Source organism: Poromitra crassiceps (genome assembly GCF_964638095.1).
Source record: "Poromitra crassiceps genome assembly, chromosome: 27".
NCBI lineage: Eukaryota > Metazoa > Chordata > Actinopteri > Beryciformes > Melamphaidae > Poromitra > Poromitra crassiceps.
Window position 1 is genome coordinate 9,548,203 of NC_139650.1, and position 26,166 is coordinate 9,574,368.

The window sequence follows — 26,166 nt, forward strand, 5'->3', positions numbered from 1 at the left end:
GCTGAACTGCCAGACGAGCGTACATGTGTGTGTGTGTGTGCATGCGTGCGTGCGTGCGTGCGTGTGTGTGTGTGTGTGTGTGTGTGTGTGTGTGTGCGTGCGTGCGTGCGTGTGCGTGCGTGTGTGTGTGTGTCAGACAGTAGACCATCTGTGTGTTTTGGCCACAGGTCATTTGGCCAGCTCTGTTGCCATAACGTTCCACACCATTTACTCAAATCAGACAACAGCCACCTAGCTGTCTGCCTGCTTTGTACACACACACGCACGCACACACACACACACGCACGCACACACACACACACACACACACACACACACACACACACACACACACACACACACGTACACTATGAATCATTTAACTTTAACTGTAATGTCTAACTCTGTCATTCAAACGATGCTTTTCACAGCGTCTCAGCTCACCGGTTGCTTATACCGCGTTCAAGACAATTAGGAACTCAGGAAAAAACGAGCTCCGACCTGTAAAAAATGAATTAAACGGTTGTCGAGTTCGGAATTACAGGCCGGAAATTCGGGCATCATTTCAGAGCTCTGGTTTGTCGTTAGAGTTGACGTTATCAAAGTGTTTGCTGCCCTAATTTGAGGTGAAATTCTGCAATATGTGTTTATATTATTTATATTTTGCTCTGATTATAGCAATATGTTGAATTCAACAGCTATTTTACGAATGAAATTAGCTAGCTGTGTATAACTCCGAGTTAAAAAACAGTGTGAATGCAACTATGTCGGAGGTCAGAAATTCCGAGTTGGAACTTCTGAGTTCCGAGTTTTCTTGGACGCGGTATTACTGTTTTTCTTGGACGCGGTATTACTGTATTCCCTGCATGAGGTTACAGCAAACGACTTGTTAGAAAAGTCCAATAAAATGGCTCAAATTGAACAGTACTTCCGCCGAAGAGTCAGTGTGGTCTTTCCAGCTTAGCAGAGACGGCACAGCCTCTGTCCAAACAAACCACTACTTTTTTTGCGAACTCAGTCCGACTCTACAACTTCCCTCTTTCTAATTCAACTCATGTTTTAGATCGTTCACATTCACATCGCCCAGGCTCATGACTCGACTTGTTCACATCGCCATTCAAAGCAAGTCATTTATTAGCATGTTATCATTTATTTGCACATATTAAAAAAAATACAGAAACAAAGAAAGGAAAACGACAACAAAACATGTGCAGGCCGGGTAGAGACAGGAAACCCTAAGTGCGCTTATTCGTCGTCTCTACCTCAGAAATTAGAACCAATATTCATAATAATCCTTACAAAACATACAATATAAACAAACACACGATAAAAGAAACACGCAATAAATAAGAAAAGTAAAAATAAGAACAGAACAAAGAAAAGGGGAAAACAAAAGAGTGACCAAAATGAGTAAGTAGACGGTTGGACAATTACGATGGCTCAGTGGTTAGCACTGTTGCCTCACAGCAAGAAGGTCCCGGGTTCAAACCCCGGCCCCTCCCAGGTCCTTTCTTGTGTGGAGTTTGCATGTTCTCCCCGTGTTTGTGTGAGTTTTCTCCGGGTGCTCTGGTTTCCTCCCACCATCATCAAAGACATGTATGTTAGGGTTAATACTCCTGTCAGTGCTCCTGACCAAGGCACTGGCTAAAGAACTGCGGCTGCCCACTGCTTCTAGTTCTAGGAAGGTTCCTAGTAGAGGATGGGTCAAATGCAGAGGATGAATTTCTCTAAATAAAGGATAACTTAACTTAAGTAGACAGTTAAAAGGCAGTGTGAGGTGTATGTGTGATGTGTGACTCATCAGGGAGATTTTGAGTTTAGATTTGAAGGAGTTAAGAGATAATGCTTGTTTGGTAATATTGGTATATGAGTGTTCCATAGTACAGCACCTCTGTAGTGTGTTGAGAATGGGTTCTGAGTAGTGTGACAGTGGTTTGTGTGTCTTGTATTATGTGTATGTAAGTTAGAATTTTGTTGAAAGTATAACCTAGGGATGGGCATCGAATTTCGAATTTTCGAATAATCGTTGTTATTATCAAGGTCGACTTTTATTATTGAAATTCGAAATTTGATTTTTTTTTTTTTTTTTCTTTTTCTTTTTTTTGAGTGAAATGTTGCATTGTCTCCCCTGATTCTAAGTATAGTCAAATCGCTTGGTTTGAGCAAGTAAAACAATTTTTATAAGCATTTTAAGCAAGGTTTATGGAAAAATGAATGGCGGATGAAATCCCATGAAGAGGGAGAGGGGGTGACTTTGGCACCCCTTTGGCACTCAGACCTGAGCCTACTAAATATTTAATGAACCACTCATGATTGTCAAAACTGTTTTTTATTTTCGAAAATGTCAATGTCATGTAACATGTTCTTTACTTCAGTGGTGCAATGCTTGTTTGAGCTAAAAATCCACAGCAGAAGCTTTTTATATTAATTAATAAAGCCGTAGACTTAGAATCAGGGGAGACAATGCAACATTTCACTCACAAAAAAAAAAAAAAAAAAAAAACATTTTTAATTTTTTTTACATTTTTATTTTTATTTTCGAATTTCGAATTAAATTCGAATTTGGCCAGCGAATTTCGAATAGTGTTTTTGCTAGAAATGCCCATCCCTAGTATAACCTACACGGTGCAGGGAGAGAGACAGGTGCGTGTGTATACATGTATAGACAAAGGTGCAGACCTGAAGTAGAATATAATTGCTTAAATTGAGTTGTGTTTTCCTTCAAGAGGCGATGGGATCATTGGAGATTGGCGGTGATGGTGTAACCGCCCTCGAAACGAGCCGGTAGTCTACTCCTCTAAAACATCTCACTCCGCCTCCACATCGGCCCCCTGATAATTCAAACCGTGATTTACTGTACATTCACACCACGGCCACCCACGACAAGTTCATAGCCGTTTCCCATCACGACGTGGCAGCCAACTTACCCGTAAACTAAGCAAAGTGCAATAAACATTTTTTTCCAACTTCTTTGCCAGACGGAGTTAGGAAGCCGCTGTGCGCTCGCACGTATAAATGTTGAATTACATTTTATTTCCCTTAATGTATTTTCTGGACGGGGGGAACAAGGCATTTGCCCCCTGCTGAGAGACAGCTTGTGTGAAATGGACTCATACGCTGGCTGCCTTTCTCATGATATCTTCTTCTCTCTCATATTATCTGCCGTTGTCAGAACTTGATACCAAAGGTGTTTTTTTTTAAAGATGCGACACAAAGATGTTTCTCGGTAATATTATGACGAGTGGGAAATGATTGATAAAAGGTGGAATGATATCGCCTCTCCTCACTGTGGAATATTGTAATGCTGGCACATATCCTATCTGTTGGAAGGAAAAGAGGTAGCCCCGGCACTACTTTCCAAACATGGCCGCCTGTCTTTTCCTTCCAAAAAGACAGATTATGTGCATTTTGGATTAACATTTCATCGTGTGATGAGTACCCGAAGCACAACATGTATTTTGGCGCCGTGAGATGTGTGTTTTGGCCGATTTTTAACAGCTGTACCATTAGCCTCCATTCTATGGCGATACTAACTAACTTCATGACTGTAGCTCACTGTAAACTGAGCGGACAGTGCCGGTAAGGCATGGTGTATCTTGGTGATGTTGGCGGGATGTGGCAAATGAGCTCAACTCCCGAAAAAGTGGAGTATCCCTTTAACTCTGTACCCCTTTCTGTCTGACAGCATATCTAACTTCACTCCTAAAGTCGGGGAGAAGGACACCCAGAGAGCGATCCGACAAGCCTTCGACGTGTGGCAGACCGTCACACCTCTCACCTTCCAGGTAACAGGCACAGCTGAACTCTACCCTCTGACGTTATTGTGACATCACAGCTGAACTCTACCCTCTGACGTTATTGTGACATCACAGGTGAACTCTACCCTCTGACGTTATTGTGACATCACAGCTGAACTCTACCCTCTGACGTTATTGTGACATCACAGGTGAACTCTACCCTCTGACGTTATTGTGACATCACAGGTGAACTCTACCCTATGACGTTATTGTGACATCACAGCTGAACTCTACCCTCTGACGTTATTGTGACATCACAGCTGAACTCTACCCTCTGACATTATTGTGACATCACAGCTGAACTCTACCCTATGACGTTATTGTGACATCACAGGTGAACTCTACTCTCTGACGTTATTGTGACATCACAGCTGAACTCTACCCTCTGACGTTATTGTGACATCACAGGTGAACTCTACCCTATGACGTTATTGTGACATCACAGCTGAACTCTACCCTCTGACGTTATTGTGACATCACAGCTGAACTCTACCCTATGACGTTATTGTGACATCACAGCTGAACTCTACCCTATGACGTTATTGTGACATCACAGCTGAACTCTACCCTATGACGTTATTGTGACATCACAGGTGAACTCTACCCTATGACGTTATTGTGACATCACAGCTGAACTCTACCCTATGACGTTATTGTGACATCACAGGTGAACTCTACCCTATGACGTTATTGTGACATCACAGGTGAACTCTACCCTCTGACGTTATTGTGACATCACAGGTGAACTCTACCCTCTGACGTTATTGTGACATCACAGCTGAACTCTACCCTCTGACGTTATTGTGACATCACAGCTGAACTCTACCCTCTGACGTTATTGTGACATCACAGCGGAACTCTACCCTCTGACGTTATTGTGACATCACAGCTGAACTATACCCTCTGACGTTATTGTGACATCACAGCTGAACTCTACCCTCTGACGTTATTGTGACATCACAGCTGAACTCTACCCTCTGACGTTATTGTGACATCACAGCTGAACTCTACCCTCTGATGTTATTGTGACATCACAGCTGAACTCTACCTTCTGACGTTATTGTGACATCACAGCTGAACTCTACCCTCTGACGTTATTGTGACATCACAGCTGAACTCTACCCTCTGACGTTATTGTGACATCACAGCTGAACTCTACCCTCTGACGTTATTGTGACATCACAGGTGAACTCTACCCTCTGACGTTATTGTGACATCACTTATCTTACTGTTATCTCAACAGGAAGTGCCGTATTCGGACATCAAGAATGATGGCAAGGAGGCCGACATCATGATCTTCTTCGCCTCCGGTTTCCACGGCGACAGCTCTCCGTTTGACGGGGAGGGGGGCTTCCTGGCCCACGCCTACTTCCCCGGCCCGGGCATTGGAGGAGACACGCACTTCGACTCGGACGAGCCGTGGACGCTTGGCAACGCCAACCACGACGGTGAGTCGATAGATACTGTGGCATTTTTGGCCATTCTGTTCTCATGTTACCGAGGGAACGTTTGTGCCTTGGTTTGTTGCTTTTTTTCTTCAAATACACAAAACCAATGAGATTTACAAAAAAAGAAGAAGTTTCACGCTAAGTTAGCATTCTGCATTTGTCGTTCAAATACGACTCAAGCCAAGACAGCTCAGCATAGTGGAGGGTAAACGCAAGTAAACTCAGTTTACCCACCTCTTTGAAATGAGGCAGTTTACTCATCTATTTTTAGATCACCTGTATCAATCAATGAGGGCAAACAAGATGGGTAAACTCCTCACCTTGGATAGTTTACCCACCTCTGTAGATAGATAGATAGATAATTTTTTATTTCTGTGTCATGCACCATATTCAAGGTGCCCAGCCCGTCTGGGCTTACAAGACACAAATCATTCAAGTTCAACAATACAAACAAATCAACAAACAAGCTACAAAACGCTCAAACATAAACAAGACAGAGTTATAGTATATTCAGATGAACAGCTTCTCCATTCTGAGTTTCCAAGCCCTCCCAATAAACCTGGCCAAACTGAAGACTTCATCTCTGAACAACCATTCCAACTTCGCATCATCTCCTGACCAAAATAGTTCTGGTTTCTTATTTTGCATTAACTGAAATAGAGATAATCTTGGTTCCTCATATAGCGTACAATGAAACAAAAAATGAAATTCATCTTCCACAACACCTAATTCACATACAGTACAAAGTCTCTCCTCCTCAGCAATAGAATTGAACCTGCCAACCTCAATAGCCAAAGGGAGGGTACCCGTTCTCAACTGGGCACATAAAGATCTTCTGGATCTATCCAGGGGTAAAGTAACATAGGGTTCTGGAGTGAACATATTTTTAATTTGAACATATGTTTTAAGTTTTGGTTTGAGCCAGATGTCATTGGCCCATTTTTCTTTATAATCAAGAAATAGCCTATGTTTAATATAGCGAACACTACAGCGTAAACTGTTTCTGAAAATAAATTGCTGATCAGCTTCCCTGAACATATCATTAATATCATTACACCATGGATACTTATGTGCTTTATCCCAGTTAAACACTTGTTTTGCAACTCTACTCTCTGGCATATTAGATAGACGGTTCCACAATCTCAACATTTCACCTTTTTGTTTGATCAAACAAGGCTCCCAACCCATATCCCCTTGAAAAGCCAACACAGGTGTAAATTTACACGCCTAATAGCGTATTATGTGTCTTGTGCGCAAAGAGGAAAATGATGAATGCTGGCAGAAAAAAATAGATACTCACAATTCTCTGAATTGAATTATCAGACTTAATTGGTCGGATTCGATGTATAAAGATTAATAGAAACGAATGAAAAAAAGCTGATAAATAAAATGTGTGCTGGTGTAACAAAATTAAACTTCAAACAGAGTGGCATCACTCAGTACGCTGCGTAATTACGCACGCAGCCGCCCCGCTGCAGAGATGCAGGAGCGCGAGGCAGAAAATGAATAAGTATAACGCTTATTACATGTTCAATGATAGCCTGAGGAGTCTGACTCAGACTCCTCAGGCTATTATTGAACCTGTTTTTATTACATGAATAAACAAACGTTCTGTCTGTGTTCAGTCCGGGTCCATGAGTCTCTTCCTTCTCGTCTCGTAGCAGCTGGCAAGAAAATAGTGGGCGTGCACATGGCCACAATGCATTCTGGTTCGAACATGTGATCGAAACTGGAGCGGGACTGAGCGGATGATCGGTGCCGCTCCAACTTTCTCTCCGGTACCGCTCTGGTCCCCGCTCCACGCTCCGCTCCGCTCACATGCTCTGCAGTACAGTATGTAGTACAGACTGTACATACTACATACTGTAGTATGTACATATACTGTACATACTACATACTGTACTGCATCTTGCATTCCTCAGTAGCATGTAAGTAGGCGGTTCCGAATGGAGGAGAAAAAAACGTGTTGTGGTTGTTGTTTTTTCTTTCTTTTTTTTCACTTTGACAAATGACTTATGTCATAATCTCTCTCCTTGAATAACAAACGTGTTGATGGAGACAGAGAGAGAGACAGAGAGAGAGATGGAGGCAGAGAGAGAGAGAGACGGAGAGAGAGATGGAGGCAGAGAGAGAGAGAGAGACGGAGAGAGAGAGAGACGGAGAGAGAGAGAGACGGAGAGAGAGAGACAGAGAGAGAGACGGAGACAGAGAGAGACAGAGAGAGAGAGACGGAGACAGAGAGAGAGATGGAGACAGAGACAGAGAGAGGGAGACAGAGAGAGAGAGATGGAGACAGAGAGATAGAGGGAGACAGAGAGAGAGATGGAGACAGAGAGACAGAGATGGAGAGAGAGATGGAGACAGAGACAGAGAGAGAGAGAGATGGAGACAGAGAGAGACAGAGAGATAGAGGGAGACAGAGAGAGAGATGGAGACAGAGAGAGGGAGACAGAGAGAGAGATTAAACGAAATGATTAAATACGCTGACAATACCTTCCACATGGCCCTGCTGAAACTATTTAACATGGTGATGAGCGTAGGCTACTTCCCTGACATCTGGAACCAAGGACTAATAACACCCATCTTTAAAAAAGGGGACAAATTTGACCCCAACAATTATAGAGGGATATGTGTTAGCAGCAACCTGGGGAAGATGTTCTGCTCAATTATCAACAATAGACTACAACAATTCCTCAGTGACCACAATATCCTGAGGAAAAGCCAAATCGGATTCCTACAGAACCATCGAACAACTGACCACATTTACACCCTCCACACCCTCATAGAAAAACATGTAAATCAAAATAAATAAAAAAAATTCTCCTGCTTCATAGATTTTGAAAAGGCCTTCGACTCAATTTGGCATGAAGGTCTCCTACTCAGACTATTAGAAAGTGGGGTGGGAGGTAAAACATACGACATCATCAAAACAATGTACCTCAACAATAAATGTGCAGTCAAAATAGACAATAGTAGAACAGATTTCTTCCCCCAAAGCCGAGGAGTGATGCAAGGAAACAGCCTCAGTCCAACGCTATTCAATATTTATATCAATGAATTGGCAAAAACACTGGAGGACTCATCTGCTCCCGGCCTCACCCTCAACAACACAGAGATCAAATGTCTCCTGTACGCGGATGACCTGGTGCTGCTGTCTAACTCCAAGGAGGGCCTACAGCAGCTCCTAGATCATCTGCAGCAGTTCTGTCAGACCTGGGCCCTGACAGTCAACATAAAAAAGACTAAGATCATGGTGTTCCAGAAAAGATCCAGGTGTCAGGGAAACAGACTCCAGTTTGTCCTGGGCTCCACCACCATAGAGCACACAAACACATACACTTATTTAGGACTAAAACTCAGCTCTACAGGGAACTTCAACATGGCTGTGAATGACCTGAGGGAAAAGGCAAGAAGGGCTTTTTACGCCATCCGGAAATCCATCCAAATTAATATCCCAATCCGAATCTGGCTCAAAATTTTCAAAACAGTAATCCAACCAATCGCCCTATATGGTAGTGAGGTATGGGGCCCACTAGCAAACCAGGAATTCTCTAACTGGGACAAACACCAAATTGAGATCCTTCACACTGAATTTTGTAGATTCATCCTAAAAGTACAAAGAAAAACCCCAAATAATGCATGCAGAGCGGAACTTGGCCAATTCCCTCTTCTAATTGACATTCAAAAGAGAGCCATTGCATTCTACAGACACCTCAAAACTAGTGACCCCTCCTCCTACCATCACCAAGCCTTACAAAGCCAAGAAGAGCGCATAGAGAGGAGCCCCCTCAGCCAGCTGGTCCTGAGACTGACTCCCAACCCCCCCCAGCATCAGAACAGCCCTCAGTCTACCCGGCCCAACCAAATTATCACAAATCAAAAAGAAAACTATATTACCTATTGGAAGAATACCACAAAAACCCAAAGTAAACTAGATTGCTATTTGGCCCTAAATCGAGACTACACGGTGGCAGACTACCTGACCACTATTACTGACCCAAAAATGAGGAAGACATTGACCAGGTACAGACTCAGTGATCATAGCCTGGCAATAGAAACAGGCAGACACCGACAGACCTGGCTACCCAGAGAGGAGAGGCTGTGTTCACTCTGCTCCCAAGGAGAGGTGGAGACAGAGCTACACTTCCTGTTAAAATGTGACAAATATAAAGAAATTAGAGCGTCATTCACCCCCCAAATTAACCGGATATACAAAGAATTCGAAAATGTCACAGACACATCTGCACTCCAATACCTCCTTGGAGAGAAACCCGAATGCACCGTCTTAGCAGCCAATTTTGTGTGGAGCTGCCAGCAGCTGAGGGACAGCCAGTGGACAGGAGAGCCGTCCACATCTGGCCGAATTAGCTAGCTTAGTGATTGTTTTTATTTTATTGCTTTTACTGCTTTTTATTGCTTTGATTTAATCTTTTATTTTATCATATTTTACTTAGGTCACAGTTTTGTGACCTATAATTAATGAGTAACAAAATGTCTTGTTTTTGCTTATTGCTTATATTATATTAATATTTTATTCTATTCTATCTTATTCTATTATATTTTATTCTTTTTTGCTTTGTTTTGTTTTTCACTCTCTTCTGAAGATTTCAAAATAACAACGGTTATTTACAGATTCTGTGAATTTTTGTTAATATACTGTAATTGCTCACTATTTTGCACTATCACCATTTAACTGCCTATTTATTACAGTTCTGTTATTATTCTGTATAGATCCCGGTCAACAATGGTCTTCTATTGTACTCTATACTATCACATTCCATTTAATTTTCTTCTATCTTCCTTTTTGAATATCTTCAGATTTGGTGATTTATGTTACTGGGTAACAAAATGTCTTGTTTTCTGTTTTTGATTCTTTGTAACTGCTAAGTGTTGCTAATGTATGCTTTGGCAATGTAAGATGCACCTTATCATGCCAATAAAGCCCTTTGAATTGAATTGAATTGAGAGAGAGATGGAGACAGAGAGAGACAGAGAGATAGAGGGAGACAGAGAGAGAGATGGAGACAGAGAGACAGAGATGGAGAGAGAGATGGAGACAGAGAGAGAGAGAGAATCTGGTGTGTGAGATTAGCAGAAGAGGGAATCAACGTTGACAGAGTGGCTCTAAACGTGCCACACCACATTATAGCGCCTGTGACTCTTCTTCCAAAGTGAATTGTCACAGTTAATATTGTAGATCTGCTCTGTTGCCTCCAATTGCTCCATTGGACTTTTACTAGAATGTATTTCTACAGGTTCACACACACACACACACACACACACACACACACACACACACACACACACATGCTTCTCCTTCTGCCGCCTCGGCAGCAATGCTGCTTCTGCTGATTGGTGGCTAGATAGTGTTAAAGTACTGTATTGATCACTGATAAGGGGGTCATCCATCTGTACCCACTGTGTGTGTGTGTGTGTGTGTGTGTGTGTGCGTGTGTGTGTGTGTGTGTGTGTGTGTGTGTGTGTGTGTGTGTGTGTGTGTGTGCGTGCGTGTGGCGTGTGTGTGTTCAAGTGCATGTCTATCTGAGAAAATGTGTGTGTGTGTCATCTTAGGGATGGGCATTTTGAATACATTTCCATAATCGAAATTTGGGAAAATTAACGATCAATTATCGATTATCATAGCATATTAATAATAATAATAATAATTTTTTTTTTTTTTTTACTCTGGTAATAACGTTGTGAGTTCTCGGCCGGCTGTGGCGATGCCGCTGTGTAGTAAGAATATCACAATCAGACAACAGTAGCGCTGTGACTAACAATGCAGCCAAACACACATCGCAACGTTAGGCTACTGTATTCTTAGGCTTATGAACTCATGACAAAAACCTCCTCATCTGTCCTGATGGCCCATTGCCATCCAACGGCTCTCAGTCCCACTTGTGGGACTTGTGGATATTATTATTTGCCACAATGTGTGTGAATTGATTCAGGTGGGCGTTTATGCAAAATGTTAATATCGGTACATCCCTAATTTGAGCAAGTCTTCATCTGTATTCGTGATGTGTGTGTGTGTGTGTGTGTGTGTGTGTGTGTGTGTGTGTGTGTGTGTGTGTGTGTGTGTGTCCATGTGTGTGCACGTGCACACGCGGTCATTCAGGTGCACACACTTGCGAGTGTCTATCTCCCTCCCCCCACACACACACTCACACACAGTAATTGAAAGATTAGAGAGGAGATAGCGAGACTGAAAGTTCTAAAGTGACTCAAACTAATTGAATGTATCGGCTGCAGAAGGACGGCGCAAGGACAAACGACTCGTCTTCACCTCGGCTTTTAAAACACTTTTGTGCATCTCTCGAGAGACACTTTCTGTTCTTAACCTATTAACACCGGCAGTAGCGTTTTAAAGTGTCCTCATCAAAGGCACAACACTCTGAAAGTGCTGAATGTAACTTTACTGTAACACGTATTTTTCCGCTCGATCGCTTTCACAGTAATTGCAAAATCCCCATAAAACAGCTTCATAGCCGCTCTCTCTGGATTTAGCTGCTGTAGGCGACACGATTAAGCTGTGTTTAGTTTTAGCAGCAGCAGCAACAAAACGCATTAAAGTAGAAAGTGCACTCAGTAGACTGCAGATCTGAGCCACGCTAATAAACATAACCTATAACTACAACTAAAGCCCAACGAGAAAGGGCACCACTAATGGGACACATCTATCTGATTGGGGGAACAGACTTGGACACAACACCTGTTAACACGTCACATTAATGTTGGCGGGTTCTTTTGTTGACATCTTCACGTAGATTTGCACACCAAGGTAAGACAACTGTGATTTGTATTCAATCAAACATTACAGCACTGGTCGGTCGAGTGACGTCACACCCGACCCGAGTTGTAGGCGTTCCATTCAAACAATCGGGAAACCAGCAAGGGTTAAATCTAGCTAGGCTAGCCATTGTTAGCAATAACAATTGATAACAACCCATTTTGCTGTATTTTGCGCATACAAACACTGTAACAACATGTCCACACAGATGGAAGTTTGACAGTGCTGTGTGTACAACTGATTTAATGAGACGCAAAAAAGACAGAAGTCCTAATAAACAGTATTCACTACGATTTTATCTACTGTTGCTGCGCGGAGCAGCCATCTTGGACTTTTGAGGTTGGGGCCATACCAGGATCCTAGTGAAAAGGTTCAAACGGACTCATTAAAATATCTGTAATATAGCACCATTAATCCTCTGTCCCTCTCCTCAGGTAATGATCTGTTCCTGGTAGCGGTCCATGAACTGGGCCATGCGTTGGGTCTGGAGCACTCCAACGACCCCAGCGCCATCATGGCTCCCTTCTACCAGTACATGGAGACGCACAACTTCAAACTGCCTTTGGACGATTTGCAGGGCATACAGAAGATCTACGGTATGTATCACTGTATGTAATTGTAGGTATCTATGTACTTGGCTATATGTATTTGATATGTATTACTTTGGGTGGGAGGGTTGAATGGTAAAATGGTAAATGGTAAATGGCCTGCATTTATATAGCGCTTTTATCCAAAGTGATTTACAGTCAGTAGGTACATTCACCCATTCACACACCGATGGCGGCAGGTTACCATGCAGGGTGCTGGCACACCATCAGGAGCAATTTGGGGTTCAGTGTCTTGCCCAAGGACACTTCGACATGCAGACTGGAGGAGCCGGGAATCTAACCACCGACCTCTTTTATCCAAAGTGATTAGTGGATGACCCGGTGGAGGGGGGGGGGGGGGGGGGGGGGCGAAGTGGGTAGATAGAGGGAGTGAAGGGACAGTAAAATTGTGATTGTTTCATTGGTGATCATTTTTGACTATCAGGAAAATAAAAAAAATATTATACAGTAGAAAGAAAATCTAGCGTAGGCTGCCGATGAACATCTCCACCATATTTACAGGTTTTCTTGCCCTTCACTATTATAGCTCGGCCATCTGATATCTTAAACTGGGCTCAGATTACAGGAGGTTTAGGGTGCTTTCACACTGGGGATCCGGGAGCGGAACCGAGCACACTTGACCCCTAATTGACCCCAGGTGCGGTTCATTTCATGAGTGTGAACGTTGCGTTCCGTGCCCGGGCACGGAACCGTGAACCGTGACAAGGTCCACTTGAAAAGGTGGTCTGGGGGACGGAACACTTGCGAATGTGAACGTCCACCGCACCGAACCACATAGACAACACACGGGCGAGGATACACTCCAGGCCTAGTTGATGACGCAAGCGTACTCTGCAAGTATTCCGTTCCGTTCCCGAGCACGGACTAAATGTTGTTGTGGAAGCTGACCAGCGGGGGAGAGGGAGTGGGGGGGGGGGGGGGGGGGGGGGGGCAATCGTACTCGGGCACGGATGGAACGAAAGCAGTCGTTCCCAGTGAGAAAGCTATTGGCCTTAAAATTGGAACCGATTTTGAAATGTGGTTGCATCACACACATAAGGAGAAACAAGCTACCGCTACATTTGTTTGTTCCTCCATGTGCCAGGCACGATATTTCAGATACCACTCATCAGATTTTGATCAATAAATACTGGGGAAAAGTCTAGCATTCCAGAGTTAGGGCCTGTGTCCACCTAGCGTCTTTTCATCAGCTCCGGCGTCTATTTTCAGTTGTTTCCAATGGGGGGAGAGCGTATACGAGCGCACACGGACATCTAGAGAAAGTGCGCTGCGTCCAGCGTCTATTTTCACAGCTAGCGCTCTGGCATTTTTGTGTGCCCGACTCCCAGCGCTTCCAGCGCTACCAGCTGAAATTATTTTAACTTTTCAGAAAGACGCTGGTGTTGGGTGCTCCTTTTCTGGCAACTAATCATATGGAGAAACTATCGCAACAGAGACAGAAAGGCTCAATTGTGGGAGCAGATTGGCTAGACACTTAATATTTCTGGTGTGTGGAGCTAAATCACTGTAGTATGTGTGTTGTTTGCTAATGTTAGCTGTCAGCTATCAAGCTACTACCGCACTGAACTAACGTTAGTTTCAGACTGCTTCCTTGTTATATTGTGCACCGAGATCAGCGCTTCCCAGCACACTTCCAGCGTTTAACGTCGGAAAAAGACGCTACTGTAGGGGGACACAGGACCTAAAACTGTTTACCATAAGGCGGTGCTATATCGTTCTTTATCTCCATGGACCAGATTTTGAAAAAACATTTTCATAATGACAGTAAGAGCACACAGAGGGAGACACAACATTGTTTGTTAATCCATTTCCTCATCCTTCTAGTCTGCTTCTACTGTACATACAAAGCAGGAGCAAGTGGGAAAGGTCAGCTATAGCCTGAATGTCCATGAAAGCAGGTGATCCAAGCTTTGTGTAAGTAACATCTGCTGAGGTGCCCTTCAGCAAGACCCCCAACTGCTCTCAACTCTGGTTGCCCTGGGTGACCGTCTGGCTGAGTGAACTGGGTTGGTGGCGCTGAAAAAACAGCATTCACGCTCTGCAATCTTTCCCTCGACAGAGAAAGGTTTAAAACGCTAAATGCTAGACAGTGTGTCTGCTCTTTTCCTTTGTGTTCACGCTGGGTCTGTTTTGTTCCACTTCAGAGAAGAGAAGACGCGTGGAGTTTCATTAAACCGTTCGTTAGCTGAACAAGGACCAGTAGAAGGCGTGTCAGCAGCACAAACTTGTCTTAGCTTAGCTTTGAAGCAGGAAATAATAATCATCGTGGTGACAGTTGTTGAGACGTACTGTAACATTTATTTATCGTAGGAAGACACAAAGAAACAGGGCAAACAATAGAACATGACATATTTGGGTTGAAAATATGAATGTTAGTGGGGCACATTCCATCAAGATCATATTGTTAGTGTTGGTGAACCAAAACATGTATTTCATATTTTTTATTCACCTGCCCTGACATTAGTATTGCATAGTAACAGTCAGATATGGGGCCCTATCGCAAATTGCTAATTGCAAATTGCTTGTTAGCGAATTGCCTATCACTGTTATTTTCCAACCCATGCAACTGCCAATTTGAGGCTGTGCACTCGTGCCGGCAAGATAGGAACCGGGTTTGTGCCTGTGGGCACAGGTGAGGGCCTCACCTGTGCCTGTGGTTGTGCTGGGCTGAAAAGGGGGTGTGGCCAGCGAAAATTCTGACGTGATATCTAATGGCGAACTGGAAACAATTGCGTCAAGAAAGAGCAGCTCAGACCCGTCTTGGTGCAGCTAAGGTCATCACAGCTGCTGAAATCCACCCACAAACCCTTAGACACACACATTTGATGGACCGAGCAAACATGTGTAGCCTACATCAGGGGCACTCAATTAAAATTCAAAGAGGTCCAGTTAGAGAAAATTTCCTCAAGCAAAGGTCCGGAACATTGTAACGTAGCTTACGCTATGATTCAGTGCCATTGAACTCAATGATTGAAGTAGCCTAATGGTACAATGTCTGTATGTAGTCAACAACTGACTGTTAAATCAAAATAAACATCAACAATGCTTATTTATAGTTTTCATATTTAACTGGATTAATTATACATAACTAGCCTATTATAATAAATAAATGATCTTTTCTCATTTCAAGTAAAATAATGCATTTAAAAATAACATACAACAGAGTGCTTTGGAAAAATGTGCATCTTAAAATGAAGTGCTTTAATTTAAGATAAATAAGTTTCCCCTTTTCTTCACTCCATTTCACATTTAACACTCTCAGCCAACAAACAACCTTTTCTCTTGAGAGAAGTGAGCTCCCTATCTATCTATCTATCTATCTATCTATCTGTCTGTCTGTCTGTCTGTCTGTCTGTCTATCTATCTATCTGTCTGTCTGTCTGTCTGTCGATCAACCTCGCATGCTGTTGCGTTGGGCAGTGAGTGTGCCCTGGTGTGTGTATGTGTGTTTGCTCATGTGTGGCGCTTCCATAGACCGGTCAGGATCGCACCGCACTTCACACGAGACATACTGGTTTTAATCTGCCCGTAAGAACAATGAATGGACATGTAAGAGTGGTTTCTTTTGAGCACACCATGTGAAATTATTATCTCTCGCCTCACCTCCCCTCCGTCCGTGTGTCACACTCTCGCAGCAGCACTTGAAGCAACAGAGAGAAACGATTCGCTTATTTGATTGGCCGAGTAGCATCACGTGTGATGATTTACAGCGCGTGCATTGGTCTGTGAGCTTCCTGGCAGATAAACCAGTAGTACCAGTAGTAAATACTATAAAAGCATGTGCCGGTTAAAACAGAAATGCTCCGTGAAAATGTAAGTTATCAATGATTTGTAGGTTATAGGGCTCGGTCCGGATAGGACGGCGTCTCGGTCCGGATGCGGACCGGAGTCCGGACTTTGAGGATCGCCGGCCTACATCATAAATAAATAAATAAATTCCACACAAGAGTTTTTCCCTGTTTCATTAATTTGTGGAGTTAATTAAGAGCAATGTATCAGTCAAGTTTGAGTTTGTTAATTATTTTATTTTTTACTTTTTAAACCGACAACCGCCGTCTTATCTGCCTTCTCCGATGGAAGAAAGGAGTGCATCAGAAGTTTCCAATATTCCATAGGCGAAGTTCAAAATTCGCCTCTATGGGTATATCTAGTATAGTTAGATGTTTTTTGGAGACGTCCGATTACACACGGAAAACACCAACCCGCTGTCATCCCGTGGCGTCAAATACCTTGAGGAGAAGACATATTCAGTGAAGCAATCAACTGTTAATCATGGACAACTTGTGAGTGTCCCAGAAGATCTGCTGGCACACTTTCACCTGAATGAATGAATGAATGAATACATGCAGGCATGAATCAATGACTGAATGGATTATTTTGAACAATTTAAAAAGATGAAAGGATATATCACCTCGTGGAAAATGCGGATCAGTCTTTCCAGCTGGCGCAAACGGCCAACATATATATAGCATTTATAGACGGTTTTAACTTGACAACAAAAACATTCTAAATTTAACCCCCGCTCACTTCCTGTTGCAGTGTTTGCTATGGAGATAAAAGAAAAAAAAACATTCAAGTGCAGGACTGACCATTCTGAGAAAACCGTCTATACAGCTGAGCAGCGAAAACAAAAGTAATGATGTCGAGTGAATATTTCTGCAGTTTGCCGAATGCTGAGAAAAAGGAAGTGCTGTGGGGTTGCGCTCTGGTGAAAACCGTCTATATGTTGAACTGTTTTGTACTTCGTTGTTTACCTGGTGACCCTGAAGCTTCACAGTAGCTGATCCTTTCTCTCTGACGTTACATTGTTGGACAAAGATGAAGGTAACATGAAGGTCATGATGCACAGCGGTGACATTTTGAGTCAGTGTGGCAGCAGGACAACGCCGGCAAACGCAGAGAGTCAACAGTGTTTTTCCACTGGATTTGTGTTCTGTGTGGATAACAAAGCCTGTTAGTTTATCTACCTCACTGCTCCATGTCACCTCAGACACTCACGCACGCACACGCGCACACACACACACACACTCACACACGCACACACACACACACACACACACACACACACACACGCACACACACACACACACACTCACACACACGCACACACACACACACACACACACGCACACACACACACACACACACACACACACACACACACACACACACACACACACACTCACGCACGCACACGCACACACACACACACACACACACACACACACTCACGCACACGCACACACACACACACACACACACACACTCACGCACGCACACACACACACACACACACACACACACACACACTAGAGCCCGACTGCCGATGCCGATATTAGGAAGTAAAAAAATTCCGATATCGATATATCGGCCGATATTCTTATATAATACACCATTATATTACACAATTATTTTGCAATGATCCCTCAAATATCAAACACTTGACAAAGATATGACTCGACATGACTTGAGATATGTAATGTAGGGAGGATATTTTACAGCTTATCAATCAACTTTATTGTCCAAAATGACATCAATGCAATGAAACAGTAAACTGAACTGGGAATTTAATCATTATAAATAACTAGAAATACAAAAACACAAACGGGACAAATATAAAATATAATTTGAGTTAAGAAAAAAGATCAAATATACACGACATGCTGTCTATAACTTAAAAAATACAAAATGAAAAAATATCGGCATATCGGCCAACATATCGGTCGATACGATATATCGGTTATCGGCCAATATCGGCCGATAATATCGGTGGACCGATATATCGGTCGGGCTCTAACACACACACGCACACGCACGCACACACACACACGCACACACACGCACGCACACACACACACACACACACACGCACACACACGCACGCACATTCACTGACCTTGTCAAGAACTGTCAAGCGTTTCATTCCATTTTGAGATATCATTAAAAAATGGGGGCGAGGGAGTGAAACAGAAACAGCTGTTTTATTTGATTCACACGTCAGCTGACATGTCAAAGTCATCACACACTCATGGCTTTGTAATGTGCTGTGGAAGAAAGCACCCACCAAATGCTGTGTTATGTTAATGAGCAATAAATAACGTGAAATTATTCTGGAAACAATTTAAAAAACTGTGTAGAATAGAATAGAAATAACATTATGGTTTCCCTGTCCTCCTTTGATGTATCAGCACAGCTGTCTAAGAAATTACTCACCTAAAATGTATCCTTAAACAAGTAAAATGAATCAATAACCAGAATGACTTACTGTATATTGTTGTTGATCTTTGTCTATCAGGCATCCCCATGGTGCTCTCTATGTACTGCCTCAGAAATCACGTCTTACATAAAATAAAGTGAGATTTAAACAAATAAAATCAATAAACATGATGGGCAGTAGTAGATTACTAGTGCAGTGGTAGATTCCCTGCCTACCAGCACGAGGGGTGTAAGGTTTGAGCCCCCCGTGTCAATAAACATGAATGACCCGTGTTGTTGTTGTTGTTGACGTTTGTGTGCCAGGCATCCCCACGGCCATGCTGGAGCCCACGAGGCCGCTGCCCACCCTACCGTCTCGTCGGACGCTCTCCACCTCCGAGCGCAAACACGACCGCCCGGCGCGCCCGCCCGCCGGCGACCGGCCCGCCCTCCCCGGCAACGGCAAGCCCAACATCTGCGACGGCAACTTCAACACCGTGGCCTTCTTCAGACGCGAGATGTTTGTCTTCAAGGTGAGAGACGGATCACATTAAGCTATCTTTTCTCCCAACTTCCATTCCACTGCTGAATAAACAGACAGCTCCCTCCCCACGGGTGTAGCTATCACTTTTCGAATAGTGGCGGTTTTGTAGTGCTTCTATTGATTGATTATAATGATTTGATTGATTTTATTTTCGTATATTTGTATTCTCTTATTCGTTTTCATTTCTTTATTGTGTTGCTGTACTGCCAGCGCTTCTCCCGTTTGGTTATTATTTTACCTAAATGGGGTAACATTGATTGAATCCTCCTTATGTTTATGTACACTATAGCACTAACTGGAACTATTGGTTTGAACGATTTTGTGGGTTTCACTATTTTATTGGTTATTATTTTATTTTCCTAATTCAGGAATGCTTGAGCTATACAATTGTGCAATAGACCTTATTCGCTGACCCCTGACAGCGCCATATTGTTGACATACCGTCCTGCAGCTGACAACTACAGTAACGGCCTTATTGTCGTTTCTGTTCCATTACAAAATAGCGATAGTGATGACAGCAATAAAAACCCCACAGTTGTTGTTTGTACACTGCCGTTAATGCCTGTAATAATAAACAAAAGAAAAAACGAGGTGAACAGACTTTGCTGTGAGGAGCTGTCAGAAAGTTTCACCTGTCTCTCCCAACTATCCACACATCCCTTCACGTCTGTGGACGGTAGAGATAGAAACAAACCACGGGGACTTTATTGCTGTCATTACTACAGCCGTGTGTAACACAGGTCACCATCCGAACACAATTGGAACGATACAGGTAACGCTAACGGCGGCTAGCTTCCTATAAACGCTGCTCTTACTTACATAGGCTGTCACTTAAGAGCTGCTGCGTTATGTCGAGAACATGGCGGCGGTGGGCGTGCCCGTACGTGAGTGACGTCAATCGAATAAGGTCTATAAAGCTTGTGCAATCATGCCGAACAGGTTGTCTCTTCCGTGGAGTTGTGCAATGTTAATGTCCCTGTCTGTCTCTGTCTTTGACGTTGTTTGTAACGCCGGGTTGCGGCTATGTGCACTTTAATGCCCAAGACATATGTCCCTCCGGGGACAATAAAGTACATCTCATGTCATCTCCTCTCTCATCTGAAAAAACATGTTTGCATGTTCTTCTCCCCTGGTGTTCAGGTGTGTTTCCCCCTGGGTGCTCCGGTTACCTCCCACCGTCAAAGATGTGTGTTAGGATTCGTACTCCACACAGCACAATAAAATAAAAAAAGCAGTGATACTCAACTTGCGGGGGGGGAGGGATTTTTTTTTTTTTTTTTTGCTATTCCATGTGGCCCGCGATGGAATTGCATTTTTTTCTTTAACTTTTTTCTTTTCCAGTGCACCTGAACGCAACATGCAAGATACCCGCTGAATAAGTGTCCAAATGTTCATGTCATTCTGGCCAATACTCCACTTCTGTTATAGCATTTCAGTCTGGAATATGGAATATCTTTCAATAATCTATGATTTAGCTGCTAAATTGTCAAATACCGCCGTCTGCTCGCTACCCAGGCACTTATGTATGTACTTAACCTAACTAACTTCACCTAACTAACTATCCGGTGTGCACAACACTGTCAGACTAAACTCCGGCTGACACCCCAAAAACCTACAATCCGCTACAGAAAAATGTATATTGTTTGTTTATTAACTGGCCCCTGGCCTTCTACAGTATCATTTCATAAAAGTGGCCCCCGGGCAAAGCAAGTTGAGTCTCCCTGCAGTAAAGTATACAAATATAAGAGAATAAAAGAGGTGCACCATCCTCGTTGTCACAAAAACAGTTGTGAGTTGGTACAGCCAGTGAGTCATGTGAGCTGCTATATAAAGCTTCCAGACAGCGGGGGATTCACTTAAAGCTCAATTAAACATCAGAATGGGGGAAATGGACAGATGAGCGTGGCTCAGACAGCGGGTAACTCTGGCAGCGTGAGCAGGGCGCTTCCATTCCCACCGGTGCTGCTCACGCTCAAAATGTACAGTATACCCCCCCCCCCCATGCTACTGAAAAGCACTTTAGATAAAAGCATCTACCGTAAATTCCGGACTATAGGCCGCGGCTTTTTCCCCGTTTTTTGGCCTTTTTTGGCCCCTGCGGCTTATATAACGGTGCGGCTTATCTATGGATTTTTTCAGAAAATAAAAAAATTAAAAACGGAATTCTCTCTTCTTTAGCACTCTTTCTAACTATAAATCCACTTCTGTTTTAATTTCCTCTCTTGCCCTCTTTTCACCACACCGCGGACACTGTGTGCACTGTAAAAAAAAACACAGGTGGTGTTGTGTTATGTTGTTTTGTTGAAATGTTAATAAATGGGAGCTTCCTCAAACAGCCATCTCTTTCCCGACAATCCCCTCTGTGCACGAACCCTTACATATGGTAATTAAACATTAAAACACAATTAAAAAAAAAAAAAAAAAAAACCCATTAAAACACCCGCGGCTTATAGTCCAGTGCGGCTTATATATGTAACAAACAGTCAATTTTGCTGCTGCGGCTTATAGTCCGGTGCGGCTTATAGTGCGGAATTTACGGTACTTAATGACATGTTGGGTATGATCATTAGCGCCGGGCAATACAGTCTAACACACGGCTACACATGTGTATCACTCATGAATAGAATCACACGCAGCATGCACACACAGAGCAGAGCATATGGATGACGTGCACATAATGTTCACACAAACACACTCTTTACTTGCACATGCGTGTCACAGCTGCCTTTTAACAGATGAAAATGGACGTCTGCCAGCCTGTGTGACGTTCACACAGAGAAACAAGAGACACTTCAATCTTTGAAATGTGAGAAGTAGGCTCATGGTGTGTGCTCGTCTGCGTGTGTGTGTGTGTGTGTGTGTGTGTGTGTGTGTGTGTATGTGCTCGTGTGTGTGTGTGTGTGTGTGTGTGTGTGTGAGAGAGAGAGAGAGAGAGAGAGAGGAACAGAGAGGAGAAAAATCCATTTTGATGTCTCTGATCTTTAAACTGAATGGTAGAAAAGGTCACAGAGCTGTCTGCCTTCCTGTCTGTCTGTCTGTCTCTCTCTCTCTCTCTCTCTGTCTGTCTACACTCTGATGGCTTATCTGTCTACCTGTCTGTTGTCTTTTTTGTCTTCCTATCTAAACCTGTCTGTCTCTTGTCTCTCTCTTTGTCTCTCTCTCTCTCTCTCTCTCTCTCTCTCTCTCTGTCTGTCTACACTCTGATGGCTTATCTGTCTACCTGTCTGTTGTCTTTTTTGTCTTCCTATCTAAACCTGTCTGTCTCTTGTCTCTCTCTTTGTCTCTCTCTCTCTCTCTCTCTCTCTCTGTCTGTCTACACTCTGATGGCTTATCTGTCTACCTGTCTGTTGTCTTTTTTGTCTTCCTATCTATACCTGTCTGTCTCTTGTCTGTCTCTTTGCCTGTATAGCTGCCTGTCGCTCGGCCCGACTTTCTCTGACAGCCAGTTTATCGTGCATGTCTGTCTTTCAACGTGACAGAATGACTGACTGGCCGTCTGTCCGTGTAGCGGCTCCGTAGTTGTCGTTTTGTAGCGGCACAGATCTCCTAGCAACCAGCAGCCATTGTTGAGGTCCAGTGGAGAATTGGTCGTGCGCAAGTAACGTCTAAATAAGTTAACAAGCGCAGAAGAAAAGGAGAGACGCCTGAACGAGACGCCACAGGTGAAGGTCCACTCAGTCATGTCCGAGGTCAAAGTGAAGAACCTGATGAAGCCTTTGTTAGAGTTTTGTTCCACACCATCTTACTGTACGAACACCACACTCCCTCACCCATAGTATTACTGTAGAGAACCTGACGATCATCTCACGCTTCACACATCCCTCTTCATTAGTGAAAGTCAAGATTCAGCGGAGAGCAATTCATCTCTTCAGGACACATTTACTAAAAAAGTCCAATAGAAATGTCTCGCTTGACAGATTATGACAACTGGCTCAAGCATTTTGCATGTAATGACTTATGCAATGAACTAATGCCTAGATGCTTTGGGGGCTGAGGCTATTCAATAGAGAACCAGTATCAAAATACATTTTGATCAACGTGACAGAAGCAATTTATAAGGTAGGAAACAGAACTTCAGTCTACGACTACACTTCAATCATGAGAGACTCTTAATATAATTTTAACAAACTTTATTGAATCAGAATAGACGGTTTGAGTATGGCGTATGACTCCATGATGTGACGCTCCTCTTGCTTATGAGAGAGGGCGTCGATGCTGTATGAGATAGGACATCCCCCAAACGCTCCTCTTGCTTATGAGAGAGGGCGTCGATGCTGTATGAGATAGGACATCCCCCCTAAGGGGATTTGTTTCCAACAGGAGTCATGACATTGGTGGCGATCTGGGGAGGTGGTGGGATGAAGCTTTTTGCTCTGGAGATGCTGGATGAATGCGTGATGCTGACACGAGGTGAGTGATGACTGCACAAGTGTGATTTAAGCTGTGGTGATGGGGGCTTTATATAGTACCAGGAGAAGGGCATTTATGATGTCATAACTGATGTCATTTATGATGTCATAACTGATGTCATTTGGGAGAAGGGCATTTATGATGTCATAACTGATGTCATTTATGATGTCATTTATGATGTCATAACTGATGTCATTTGGGACGTCATGGAGAAGGTGACGTCGGAGATGGTGACGTCATTTAGTGACGTCATTTGGGCTGAGGGGTATGACAGCATGGGGTGCTCTATTAATGCCTTATTTGGTCTTCCATGATTGAACAACAGTTGTACACAATCTGTTTCACAATCTGTGTGAATGTGCCAAAGCTTTTGCAATCTGTTCAAAAGAATATGACAAATGGATTTGATGATGTGGAGAAGTGACTAGATGATGTGGAGGTTGAAGTAGTTTTGAGAATTTCAATTCTGATCTGTGAAAAAGTGATGGAGAAAAACTGTAACTGCTCGCATGAAATGGGATTATGGGTTAGTATTGAATCATTTATGTTTATCAAATATTTCCTGATAAATTTCAGGTAGCTCACTTTGTCCAAACCCTTGGTTTGTTTCCAAATGTCGCTTCCTGTGACACAGGAGACTGTCCTGTCTTTAGCTCCTCACACAGGAGACTGTCCTGTCTTTAGCTCCTCACACAGGAGACTGTCCTGTCTTTAGCCCCTCTGTGACACAGGAGACTGTCCTGTCTTTAGCTCATCTGTGACACAGGAGACTGTCCTGTCTTTAGCTCCTCTTTCTGTGACACAGGAGACTGTCCTGTCTTTAGCTCCTCTTCCTGTGACACAGGAGACTGTCCTGTCTTTAGCTCCTCTTCCTGTGACACAGGAGACTGTCCTGTCTTTAGCCCCTCTGTGACACAGGAGACTGTCCTGTCTTTAGCTCATCTGTGACACAGGAGACTGTCCTGTCTTTAGCTCATCTGTGACACAGGAGACTGTCCTGTCTTTAGCTCATCTGTGACACAGGAGACTGTCCTGTCTTTAGCCCCTCTGTGACACAGGAGACTGTCCTGTCTTTAGCCCCTCTGTGACACAGGAGACTGTCCTGTCTTTAGCTCCTCTGTGACACAGGAGACTGTCCTGTCTTTAGCTCCTCACACAGGAGACTGTCCTGTCTTTATCCCCTCTGTGACACAGGAGACTGTCCTGTCTTTAGCCCCTCTGTGACACAGGAGACTGTCCTGTCTTTAGCCCCTCTGTGACACAGGAGACTGTCCTGTCTTTAGCTCCTCACACAGGAGACTGTCCTGTCTTTAGCCCCTCTGTGACACAGGAGACTGTCCTGTCTTTAGCCCCTCTGTGACACAGGAGACTGTCCTGTCTTTAGCTCCTCACACAGGAGACTGTCCTGTCTTTAGCTCCTCTGTGACACAGGAGACTGTCCTGTCTTTAGCCCCTCTTCCTGTGACACAGGAGACTGTCCTGTCTTTAGCCCCTCTTTCTGTGACACAGGAGACTGTCCTGTCTTTAGCTGTCTTTGGATTCTATCTTTTTCATGAATGAAGGGGCTGTTGAATCCCATTTTCCTCTGCTTCTGTTCTTCAAATGTTCTTCAAAATCTAAGTCGAAATAACCAATGACAAAGGTATTTATATAATTAAAAATATATATTTTAAGAACCATGGCGCAGAAGTTGCATTATCCCTCACTTCACAAAGTGCCAAAATATTTAAATGCCAAGCTACTGTAAGTCTGGCTTGCGATTTTTTGGCCCCCAGCTTCAAAACCATCAGAAGAATCGTCAATATAGGTGTTGGCTGTAGTTAAAGGCAGTCATTTTACACCACTGTTAATTTACACGTTAACACATTCACTGCCAGCCTTTTTTTTTTTACTGTAGGTAGGTTCTGCCAGAGGGTTTTTTTGAGGATTCTGGCTCATTTTACAAGAGCCGAGGATTATTTTCTGCTTCGACTTTGTGAACACAAAGTTCACAAAAGTACTAATAGAATGTGTGCTTTCTCTGTCTAAAAGAGTTAGTTTGTAGAGTTAGTAGTTATGTAGATATTAGCCGTTGAGTACAGCATGGTTTCAGCGTCTGAGAGTGAAAGCTGAGATAATCGCAGTTTTGTGAAATTCAATCAAACAGGCAGAACAGTCACTTTAACCATTTATTTTTGGCATCAGTGAGAGATCAGACATCTAAACAATATAGTTCTGAACGCCCTCTCCTTCAAACTCCTCCCTCCGTGGGCGTGTCTGGTGGCTTTCAGCCTGCGTTTGTCACAAGCGAGTGTTCTGCTGTTGCTGCTGCTGCTGCGAGTTTGAGCAGCCTCCCTCCCTGGCAGCGAGTGTGGATAGGGCTCACTTGTTTCTTGGGTTTGAGAGCTTTGATGAA

General features: G+C 43.5%; 1 protein-coding gene across 1 annotated transcript in view; it reads left to right on the top strand.

Annotated features, from left to right (window-relative positions):
- mmp24 (matrix metallopeptidase 24) overlaps positions 1-26,166 on the top strand; it is a gene marked incomplete at both ends in the record, with an annotated part of 91,949 nt that overhangs the window by 45,809 nt on the left and 19,974 nt on the right. Inside the window, 4 exons of the mRNA XM_083661546.1 lie at positions 3,665-3,764; positions 5,020-5,224; positions 12,449-12,610; positions 19,142-19,350. Coding sequence (XP_083517672.1) covers positions 3,665-3,764; positions 5,020-5,224; positions 12,449-12,610; positions 19,142-19,350 — 676 coding nt within the window. The remainder of the gene's footprint in view (positions 1-3,664; positions 3,765-5,019; positions 5,225-12,448; positions 12,611-19,141; positions 19,351-26,166) is intronic.